General features: G+C 45.5%; 1 protein-coding gene across 8 annotated transcripts in view; it reads left to right on the plus strand.

Annotated features, from left to right (window-relative positions):
* LOC118097872 (tetratricopeptide repeat protein 39A) overlaps positions 1 to 10,866 on the plus strand; it is a 37,667-nt gene extending 26,801 nt beyond the window's left edge. For 6 of the 8 annotated variants that reach the window (XM_088658553.1, XM_035141157.3, XM_088658551.1 and 3 more), the window contains exons 12-18: positions 112 to 273; positions 1,259 to 1,350; positions 2,165 to 2,285; positions 3,228 to 3,339; positions 4,959 to 5,073; positions 6,384 to 6,500; positions 6,910 to 10,866. In XM_088658553.1, the coding sequence (XP_088514679.1) occupies positions 112 to 273; positions 1,259 to 1,350; positions 2,165 to 2,285; positions 3,228 to 3,339; positions 4,959 to 5,073; positions 6,384 to 6,500; positions 6,910 to 7,027 (837 nt within the window). In that variant the 3' untranslated portion in view covers positions 7,028 to 10,866. Of the gene's footprint in view, positions 1 to 111; positions 274 to 1,258; positions 1,351 to 2,164; positions 2,286 to 3,227; positions 3,340 to 4,958; positions 5,074 to 6,383; positions 6,502 to 6,909 lie in introns of those variants that run through there. The other 2 variants (XR_015947239.1, XM_088658554.1) reach the window with 2 other exon arrangements.
* The last annotated feature ends 566 nt before the right edge of the window (positions 10,867 to 11,432 follow it).

Here is an 11,432-nt window from a genome sequence, read left to right on the forward strand (position 1 = left end):
CCTTCCCACCGTGCTTGCTAGTGAAAGGTACTGAGCTGCTGGTTGCTGCTGCTGCCACCCGTCACCTCCTTTCTGGACTAACCTGGGCTTGGCCTCTCCATCTCTGCCCAGGCCATCAAGAAGTTTGAAGAAGGCTGCTCAGCCCAGCAGGCCTGGAAGCAGTTTCACCATATGTGCTACTGGGAGCTGATGTGGTGCTTTGCCTACAAAGGAATGTGGAAGATGGCCTACTTCTATGCGGACCTGCTGAGCAAGGAGAATCGCTGGTCCAAGGTGCGAAATGCAAACAGGAGGTTAATGAGGAGTGGGACGGAGGAGTTGTTGTTCCCTGCAGGGTTTCCTTTGAGATAGACTTCAGTTCTGGAAAGTGGGAGACTTCTCCCTGCTTCAAATAAGAAGAGAGCGCTGAGGCTAGGTGCCTTCTTCTGATACTAGCTGATCCACAGGGCTCTGGGCACCTTTTCATCCAAAATAGCAGAACCTCCAGTAACTTCAGGAGGCAGATCCTGGAACTGCAATGCCTGTGTGAAGCATTGCCTGGGAGTACTTCTTCTTACCCTTTTAGCATACAACAGGCCCAACTCAGAATATTTTGCAGCTGTGCTATGGGACTGGAGTTGCACCCTGTTCAATGCGGCAAGGGACCCTATTATAGGCCTCACTGTGTTAAAACTATCACCAGCATGAGTGGCTGCTAGGAGACCTTATGCAGCCAGGCTGGCTTTGCCCTTTATATCAAGCTCCGAGTGTGTTTTCTGCTTCACAGTTTTTCTCCCTCTCTTCCCTCAAGGCTTGCAGTGCAAAGCCCACTCAGATTCAGCCTCTGATGACTAAAGCCGATATTCTGCCCGCCAGGCTCTTAATCCTGTCCCTTACTTTCTGAATGAGGTCAGAGTCCATTATCATTAGTCACTATGGCCAGATGACATGCATCTGGGGTTAGGTGTTTTCCAGCCACTCTTGAACCATGGAATCTATTTTGTGTTGCTCTTGCTACATGCCCCTCCAAGCTCTCGAAACTTCCAAAATGCCTAGTTTGTGAGTGGCCAATGCTGGGTTATGTCTGTAGCTGAAGGGACTTCCCTTTTGTGCTTTCCTTTCCCTTTTCCAGCTCTGTCAGAAGAGTCTCGCTCACTATGATTCCCAGGCTGTCAAACTCCCCAAAGCAAACTTGCTGCTGCTGTCCTCCCTCCCACCACCTTGCTCTGTCCCTGGTTGGACTTCTTCCCTTCTTTATATCCTCCTTGTCTCCCTACAGGCAATGTATGTGTACATGAAAGCTGCCTTCCTTAGCATGCTGCCTCCAGAGGAACCACGGCCTTTTGGTGAGGATGAGGTTGAGCTCTTCAGGTAAAAGCCCTCCCTTGTGTCTGAAACTAGCACGTATTGAGGGAGGGACAATGTTTGTTGTTTAGTCGTTTTCTCGTGTCTGACTCTTTGTGACCCCCATGGACCATAGAAGAAGAAGAAGAAGGGTTTGGATTTGATACCCCGCTTTATCACTACCCTAAGGAATCTCAAAGCGGCTAACATTCTCCTTTCCTGTCCTCCCCCACAACAAACACTCTGTAAGGTGAGTGGGGCTGAGAGACTTCAAAGAAGTGTGACTAGCCCAAGGTCACCCAGCAGCTGCATGTGGAGGAGCGGAGACATGAACCCGGTTCCCCAGATTACGAGTCTACCACTCTTAACCACTACACCACACTGGCTCTCCTGCACGCCAGGCGCTCCTGTCTTTCACTGCCTCCCACAGCTCGGTCAAATTCATGTTCGTAGCTTTGAGAACACTGTCCAACCATCTCGTCCTCTGTCGCTCCTCTTCTCCTAGTGCCCTCCATCTTTCCCAACATCAGGGTCTAAGGTGGTAATACCTAGAGTACTCCTAGTCTAGGAGCTTCAGTTCTGCAAGTGTTTTGCCAGAATATTTGCCGTGGAGAAATAACAGCAGTGTTACTGGAGGAATGATGTGTGATTGGTGCCTATCTGAATGGCTGCAAGCTGTGGATGAGGTTTGCTGCCTGCCAGCAGGCAGGCTCCTTGAGCGAGCATAGCCAGAGTCCCTGAAAGTTGGATGAAGCACTTCTGGGAGCACAGAGTCTCTCTCTTCGGCTTCCCTGTTGGAACGAAGCTGCAGTGAGGCTCTCCACCTGTCTTTCCCTTGCAGGCAAGTTTCCTCCTTCAAGCAGAAGATCGCAGGGAAGTCTCCACCCACAGAGAAGTTCGCCATCCGCAAAGCGAGGCGCTACAAAGCAAGCGAACATGTTCCTCTGCCTGTGCCAGCCCTGGTAAGGGTGGAGATACATGACCTCTCTACGCTTATGGGCATGAGTGCGAGAGATGTCATGGTTTCAAGCGAATGGAAAACTTTTTCATGACCATGCTCTCATTGCCTTTTTATTTTTTAATATATATATATATATATATATATATATATATATATATATATATAAAATTAAATTTTCTAAATTACATTTCAAAATATTCATTTAAAAACCTTAAATCAATGACTTCCTTTCTTCTCTTTCCATTGTTCAATTTGCATACCAGTTTTAAATTGGTCTAGGGACCGCACGCAGAAATGAAAAGAAAGATGTGTGCATTTTCCTCTCATAAATTCTGATGCAGAAAACATACAGTGGTACCTCAGTATATGAACATAATTGGTTCCGGAAGTCTGTTCATAAACTGAAGCGTTCATAAACTGAAGCGAACTTTCCCATTGAAAGTAATGGAAAGTGGATTAATCTGTTCCAGATGGGTCCGCGGAGTACTCAACCTGAAGCGTACTTAACTCGAACCATGGGTGTAATTGGTTCCGGAAGTCTGTTCATAAACTGAAGCGTTCATAAACTGAAGCGAACTTTCCCATTGAAAGTAATGGAAAGTGAATTAATCTGTTCCAGATGGGTCCGCGGCGTTCGCAAACTGAAAATTCATAAACCGAGGTGTTCATAAACCGAGGTTCCACTGTATTTGCTACCTCTCACATCCGAGGAACATTGTGTCCTCCCACACCCGTCCATTTGTGTGCATCTAGTTGCACACAAGAGATGCATGTATGAGTCTCAAGAGGCAAGAAGCTTTTGTCTGCTTCCCCTGGGCTGGCAAAAATAGTTTGACGAGAAAGGAGGTGCTGCAGGCTCTGTCTCTTCTCTCTCCCCTCTCTCCACCTCCGCCCCAAATTCCTGCTATCATCACCATGCCCTACCTGTGCTTTTCCCTCCCAGGAGATGATGTATATGTGGAATGGATTCACCGTCCTGGGCAAGCGCCAGGAACTGCTCAAGGGGACTCTAGAGACTCTGACACAGGCTGAGAAGCTGCTACAGAAAGCACCAGGTAACACACTGGTTTCACGAAAGTGGCAAAGTATGGGTGGGCATGCAAAGCTGCTAGAATAGCAAATTATGTTCTGGAATGCATGCAAAAAAATAGAAGTTGCATATCCTAATATCTAGGCATAATATTTAGAGGAGTAAATGATATAAGTAGTAATAGGATTTTGGGGCAAGGTAGACAGGGGCTGAATCTAGACCAGGCATCCCCAAAGTTCGGCCCCAAACTTCCCATCATCCCTGACCACTGGTCCTGTTAGCTAGGGATCACGGGAGTTGTAAATTTAAACAGGAAAAGCATTGTAAATTTAAACAGGAAAAACAGGCAGAGAAAAACAGGACTCCACATTGCCATCTGGTGGCACAATGTTATATATCACACATAAAGGTAAAGGGACCCCTGACCGTTAGGTCCAGTCGTGGACGACTCTGGGGTCGCGGCGTTCATCTCGCTTTACTGGCCGAGGGGGCCGGCATTTGTCCGCAGCCAGCATGACTAAGTCGCTTCTGGTGAACCAGAGCAGCGCATGAAAACGCCGTTTACCTTCCCACCGGAGCAGTACCTATTTATCTACTTGCACTTCATGCTTTCGAACTGCTAGGTTGGCAAGAGCAGGGACAGAGCAACGGGAGCTCACCCCGTTGCGGGGATTCGAACCACCAACCTTCTGATCGACAAGCCCTAGGCTCTGTGGTTTAACCCACAGCGCCACCCGCGTCCCATATTGCACATACAACATAGAGAAATTGCTTTTTCTTTACTGTACCAGTCTAGCTGATTCCAGGGATGAAATGGCATGCTAAAAGTTTGGGAAATATTGATAACCTCTTTTAGTTCTCAAATCCTTGTCAGTAACTTGGCAGAATTTCTCTGAAACCATGAGAAGGCAAGGTCACAAAATTTTGTACTGTACTTCAAAGTTACAATTCCTTGATCCCTGGAAATAATATCTGGAGCTTTCTTCCCTGAACGGTAGCTGGCAACAGATACCTTTGTGTATTCCTTTTCTGGCCTGTATTTTTTTTTTTAACAAAGTGTCTGTCACAAGTAAACTGGGCAGGGATTTTTTTTAAAAAAAACAATTTTTATTAAATTTTTCACTTACAAACCAATCATATCATACCAATTATTCCAAATTATACAAGTGCATATCCATTAATCCCAATATTATGCCAAATTATAAAATTTCTTGACTTCCCATGCTTCAAATTCTGAGGATTCTATACATCGATAAATACTGCCTTTCTAATCAAAATTCCAAATCCTTTTCAATCATTATAGTCCAACATAGTCCAGATATTTTCCAAACAGTTCTATTATTATTCTCCTTCGGTCTTCTCACAGCCCCTGAGATGTTTTCAAGCGAGATTTAACAAAGAGCCTCTGTTTCTGTGTGAATTTTATGTCCAACTGGGCAGGGAAATTCATGTAAGCGGGGAAACACTAAGCTTCCCTGCCTAGTTGTAGGGTTGAGAACAAAGGAAGTGTCTGCTGGACCAATAATCTGAATGTATATGAACTGCCAACTGCTGCTCAAGTATGGAGCTGGGGACAGCAACTGCTTAGCCCGGTTCACCCCTCTTTTTGCCGTTTTTCTTCCTATTCTTCCCCATTACCTTCAGCCAGTGAGTACCAGGTGGACGACCGGTGTCTGGTGCTACTTCTCAAAGGCCTGGTCCTCAAGCACTTGCACAGTTCGGCTGAAGCAGAGGCTTGCTTCAGTGCTGTCCATGGCAGGTGAGATTCCCAAGAGTCTATTTGGAGGAGGAGATGGGATTTTTTTTTTTAGAATGAGTTGGGCTTCCCCCAAGGTAAGGATCACTGTGCATGGCACAGAAAGAGGGCTTCATGCCTCCTTTCCTCAGGCCTCACCCTTTAGATCAGGCATCCCCAAACTGTGGCCCTCCAGATGTTTTGGCCTACAACTCCCATGATCCCTAGCTAACAGGACCCAGTGGTCAGGGATAATGGGAATTGTAGTCCAAAACATCTGGAGGGCCGAAGTTTGGGGATGCCTGCTTTAGATGGTTGAAAGTAATTAGATGCTTCTGAAGGAGTAAGCTGCTTCCCATTCTACCTAGAATCCTCTGCAAACACAACAATCTGGTTCCCATTTGTGTTCCACCTCTTATTAGTTCATATACTGTATGTTCATTCCATTCCAATACCTCTTTCCATATCAACCTACCCAGACCCTGAGTTCACATCTTATGAGGCCTTCCTTCATGTGCCTCTGCCTCTAGAGGTGTGGAGAGTGGCAATACAAGAATGGGGCCTTCTCTGCAGTGGCTCCCCGTCTGTGGAATACTCTCCCCAGGGAAGTTCGCCTGGCGCTTTCATTATACACCCTTAGGCACCAGGCAAAAACATTCCTTTTTAACCAGGCCTTTGGTTGGACTGATTTACACCCCATGCCCTTTTAAAATCGTCTTTATTTGGGAGGGGGCTATTGTTTTTTTATTTTTATTATGTATTTTGTGGTTTTACCGTGTTTCTCATATTATAAGACATGTCTTATATTTATTTTTTCCTGGGAAAAAAACCACTGTGGCTTATTTTCAAGGGATGTCTTATTTTTTAATTAAGTACCGGTACCAGTATCTGTACAGACCACAGACCTGCTCCCACCGGGTCTTCGCGCGCGGCAGGCAAAGGCTGCAGCCAGGTTCTGGGGCTGCGCGCGCGGCACGCAAAGGCTGCAGCCAGGTCCTGGGGCTGCGCGCGCTGACGCTGCAGCCAGGTCCCGGGATTAACGCGGCAGCAGCAACCCTTCTTTGCCACAGACCTGCTCCCACCACCCAGTATGGCTTATTTTCGAGGTATGCCTTATATTTTTCCACCTCAGGAAAATCCTGCCATGCCTTATTTTGTAGGGATGCCTTAAAATATGAGAAACACGGTATATCTTGAATTTATTCTGTGAACCGCCCTGAGACCCCCGGGTATAGGGCAGTATATAAATTCAATAAATCAAATAAGTCAAGACCAAGTAGACCTTCACCCTAAACCCAGCCGCTTTCCATGCACGTTTGCTTCCCTGTCTGCAGTGAGAAGAGGATCCGGTATGATCACTACTTGGTACCAAACGCACTCCTGGAGTTGAGTCTCCTCTATGTGGCACAAGGCCGTAATGAGGAGGCTGTGCAACTGCTTCGTCGGGCGAAGTAAGTGAGCCCCTGCTTTATTCCACAATGCTTGACTTTAAGGAAGAGCAAAAGCTTCCCCGGAAGCTCTTGCTACCCTGTAATGTACCCATAAGATTTATTAACCCTATGGAGGTTAAGGAATAAAGGTTGCCAGTTCAGCCACTCAGCCTTTCCCCCAATCCAACCATTGAAACTGCATTCCGGGCAATAAGATCTTAGAACCAGTAAGGCAGAACATGAAGCTGCTTCGTACCGAGCCAGATCTTTGATCCCATATGATCCCTAATCCAAATTACCGTCATTTCATTGGTTGGCTCCTGAGATGCTTTAAAAAACCCCCACATACCTTCTTGGGATGCTGTTAAATACAATGAGCAGAATAAACACATTCCAGGATATAACACCTGCTGATTGCCTCTCCCAACAGGAACAACTACAAGAATTATTCAATGGAGTCGCGCACTCTCTTCCGGATACATGCTGTATTGTCCAAACTCAAGGCTGGACAGGAAGAAAACGGTGCAGTTGGAGACAGCCCTTCCTAGGGGATGGTGTGTTTCCTGCCTTCTGTCTCGAAAGAGGAGGTGAACTGTTGCTCTCAGGAGCACCTAGACCAAAGAAGGAACCTGTCAAAGTACAAGGTCTTGAGATGATCCCTCCTTCCTCGGGTGGGTGCGTTTGGAAGGAATGTGTTGTCGTCACCTGCTGTGCTGCTTGGCTACCAATCTAGTGCTTGATACTTGGTGTGTGGGAATGGACAAGGCTTTACCCATCAGAATTTTGACTTCCAAGACCAGGGAGTAGCTGGGGAAATAATTGCTTGCTAATCAATGAAGCTGAAAGGAGGATCTCATCTTCATTAATCAGCCTCCTCTCTCAAGGTCCTACAAATGAAGGTTAAGATCTCCCCCCTCCTCCAACAATCTAATCAATACTTGGAAATAACCTGAAGATGTAATAATAATAATAATAATAATAATAATAATTTATTATTTATACCCCGCCCATCTGGCCGGGTTCCCCCAGCCACTCTGGGCGGCTTCCAAAAAAAACGAAATTCTAAAATACAGAAATCCATCAAACATTAAAAGCTTCCCTAAACAGGGCTGCCTTGAGATGCCTTCTAAAGGTCTGGTAATTGTTCTCTTTGACCTCTAGTGGGAGGGCATTCCACAGGGTGGGTGCCACTACCGAGAAGGCCCTCTGCCTGGTTCCCTGTAACTTGGCTTCTCGTAATGAGGGAACCGCCAGAAGGCCCTCGGAGCTGGACCTCAGTGTCCGGGCAGAACGATGGGGGTGGAGACGCTCCTTCAGGTATACCGGACCGAGGCCGTTTAGGGCTTTAAAGGTCAACACCAACACTTTGAATTGTGCTCGGAAACGTACTGGGAGCCAATGTAGGTCTTTTAGGACCGGTGTTATGTGATCTCGGCGGCCGCTCCCAGTCACCAGTCTAGCTGCCGCATTCTGGATTAGTTGTAGTACTGGATGTAGTACCGCATTCTGGATGTAGTACTCTTTTTGGTTTACTGTCTCCTTTTTCGTTGGCAAACCCTAATCCTCTTGCCTTCTTGGTCCCTGATCTTTTAACTCAGCAAGCCACAGCACCCTGGAGCCTGCATCATTTCATTTCACATTGGTGTTGAACCTGAAAGTTTCAGTCGCCTAGCAAAGACTTCCAGCTTTGGCTAGAAACTGGGTTTATCTCAACATTCTGCTGTGGCCTTCAACTTTTTGGTACTGATTTGATCGTTCTCCATTTAAGGACAAAGTTTTCAAATGTTGGAAAGGAATAAGGTGGTGATTTTAGCAGTTTCTTGAAGCAGGGTAACAGCCAGTCATTCATGTCCTACACAAGGGTGGGTAAATATTTTAAGTGAAACCACCTCATGTAATAACTGGACCGTGGTACTTTGGAAACAGCTGCAGGGCAATGCGATCTCTTCTATCATTTAAGTTTCAGTGCTGTCCATGCGTATATATGTTCATTGCTGATCATCCTGGTTAAAAGCAGCCGATGGGCCTACCATCCGAAATTGTCTTCCTTTCAATGTGGTTATTGAATTGGCCTCTAGTGATGAGTTCTACGGATTCACCGAGATGGGGAATAAGAACGCAACCACTTTGCGTTCTTATTTTTTTCTACAGTAGGTAGCACTTATTTGTTCTGTAGGAGGGGGGAGACCACATCTGTACTGGTAACCCTGTCTACTCAGAACTCTTCTGCCATACTTTTTACTCAGGGTTGCTTATTAGAGATGCGTGTTAAACCCATGTGAGAGGATCCACGTGATTTAGTGTTGCTCATATCATGAGCACACGTGGCAAAATATTTTAAAAAAATAAATTTGCATGCGTGGAGGCAGAGCATAAAAGCGGCTACAGTTTCATGCATCCCTTTTGCATGGTCACCATTTATCTACAGATGGATCTCGTGGAAAATTCTTTGCTGTGGACGGAGGCAGTGGCATGCTAACTTATTCTCTTGCTACTCTCATTGGCTCTCCTCTCCACTCCTTGCCTACACTCTTATCTCCTATTTTCGTGGAGAGAATGCATTAAATCAAATGTAGCAACACATCACTAACAGGCGGGGGGAGTGTTTCTGTGCTTGAATTCTGCTTGCGGGTTTCCTACAAGCATGACTGGCCACTGTGAGAACAGGATGCTGGACTAGATGAGTCATTGGCCTGATCCTACAGGTTGTTTTCAACATACTTATAAAATATTGGGCACCTGCACACCCCATTTTATGAGCCAGGTTAGGGAAGATTGAGGCTCAATACAGCAAGCTCCTTTTCTCCTGCTCTGGAGGGGTTGGGTCTTGAACCAATGGATTCGAGTTACGAAAAGGAGATCTGATTAAATATCAGGAAGTAATATCTGACAGTAAGAGCTGTTTGACAGTGAAACAGACTCCCACGAGAGGTGGTGGACTTGCCTTCCTTGAGGGCTTTTAAGCAGAGGTTGGATGGCCATCTGCCATGGATGCTTTAGCTGAGATTCCTGCATTGCAGGGGGTTGGATGAGATGAGCCTCGGTGGTCCCTTCCAACCCTACAATTGCATGGTTCTAAAATGCTACTTCAACTGGATAAAGAACAGTCCTGTGCTTTGTGGTAGGGAGCCTTGCCCTAACTTGGAACAGCCCAGGCCTACCCCTGAGATAGAATGTGAATGTACTGAAGCTTATGCTGTAGCAGCTAAACTATTTCACCATACCCTCATCTCATGGAAAATGCAGGGGTGCTGCTAAGAACAAAAGAAGGGTTGCAAACAGTGTCGTCCTTGTTAAGAGTAGATGTTAAAGAGGACTGGCATGAAATTAACTCATCTGTGTTGCAGAGTAAACGTCTAGAACGACAGGCCTTGCCTTAGCTATTCTCTGCCTTATGTGCTATGCTCCATAGAAACAGGATAGTGTGTTCCTTTTTTTAAAAAAAATGCACAATGTGTCTCTGTCCCTTCTCTTTGGGCAGGCTTGTGATTTGTACCTTAGTCCAGAACGTGGCACTTTCCCCAAATTCCCCTTGTGATCCGTGACCAACTCTGTCCCATACTCACAGGAGCACAGGTCGGACCTGTGCTTGAGAAAGCCCTGCAAGGTTTGCAACTGTTTCATCTCTTGTCATCCCTCTTTCCTTACAAGAATTTTTGCATCGCCCTCCTGCTTTCCATTAATTGCATACACATTGCAGTTAAGAAACTTCCCACATCTTGCATGATCGTGTGTAGATAAGTTAACACTGGTGGGCCTATGACTTGGGCACTCAGTTGGGGGGGGGGTGTTGCTTTGAGAGCTGATGTTAAAAAAAATGAAAATATGCAAAAAGTAGACAACCCATGGGAGTCGACCGAAGCAAAATGCTAACCAAAAAAAAAAAGAACCGCACACATACAAAATCCTGTCACTACTACTAACTGGATGGGGAAGAGTGGGAGATTTTTTTTATTAAAAAAATAATTATTAACCTAGTTTGGACTTTAAAACTTTATGTAGAAATTTTGGTGCCAGCACTGGGTGATTAAATAATTATGACAAATGTATGTAAAATAAAAAAATAATTTATATAAGGTGTTTTGCTTTAATTTAACAAAAATCCAGGGTTAAAGTGTAAGGTATTTGTTTTATCAGCCCCCAAAAGGAGGAGCGGTTTAACTGGTCGATGTAAAGAAGAAAAAGCTGGAGGTTAGTTCACAACTGTATATAGATGACCACGTGGTGATCACTCTCAAATTTGTCATGGGAGCTCAAATTTGTCATGGGAGAAACTGAGACAGAGCTGAACATATGTATGTATCCCTCCATGTACTTTTAGATGATCTTATGTGTACCTGTCCCCCCCTTTCAATTCTAGCTGCCCAATAAAGTTCTGAAAGACTTTTAGGAAGGAATGAACTTTTTAAAAATTAGAACCTCTTCTGAATGTCTATTAAGAATTTCCTACAAGTTCTTTAAGACTTACTCTAGCTAAGCATGCTAGGGCTGTAGTTTAAAAAGGCCTGTATCACTTTCATTTCCCCTGCTTTCTGTTCATTCATTTGGGATCACCTCCCAATGGAGGCTGTTTCGAAAATGGAAGTCCGATAGATCTGAATCTACAATTGTCCCACTAGAGGGAAGCAATCACCATGCTACAAACGTCTCTTGGGCTGTCCATTGTGGAAAAGGGACCCACCTATAGACTTTTCCAGCTAAACAGTTTGGAGTGGAGAGGGCAGCCTACTGCCTCTTTTTACAGGATACTGTTGATGCTACTGCTATAGCTGTACATGACAATACACCCTCCGCTTCTCTGCAGACAGAGGTTTGCAGTCGTATCAGTCCTTTCCCAGCTGTTCATGTAAATTGTCCCTGGTTTCAGCAGAGGTCTGACCGAAAAGTTCCGAGTGGGATTTGCTCCTGCCTGTTGAAACATAATCACATCAAACTGAGTACAGTTGCGGACTC

Source organism: Zootoca vivipara, chromosome 15, assembly GCF_965207765.1.
Source record: "Zootoca vivipara chromosome 15, rZooViv2.hap1.1, whole genome shotgun sequence".
NCBI lineage: Eukaryota > Metazoa > Chordata > Lepidosauria > Squamata > Lacertidae > Zootoca > Zootoca vivipara.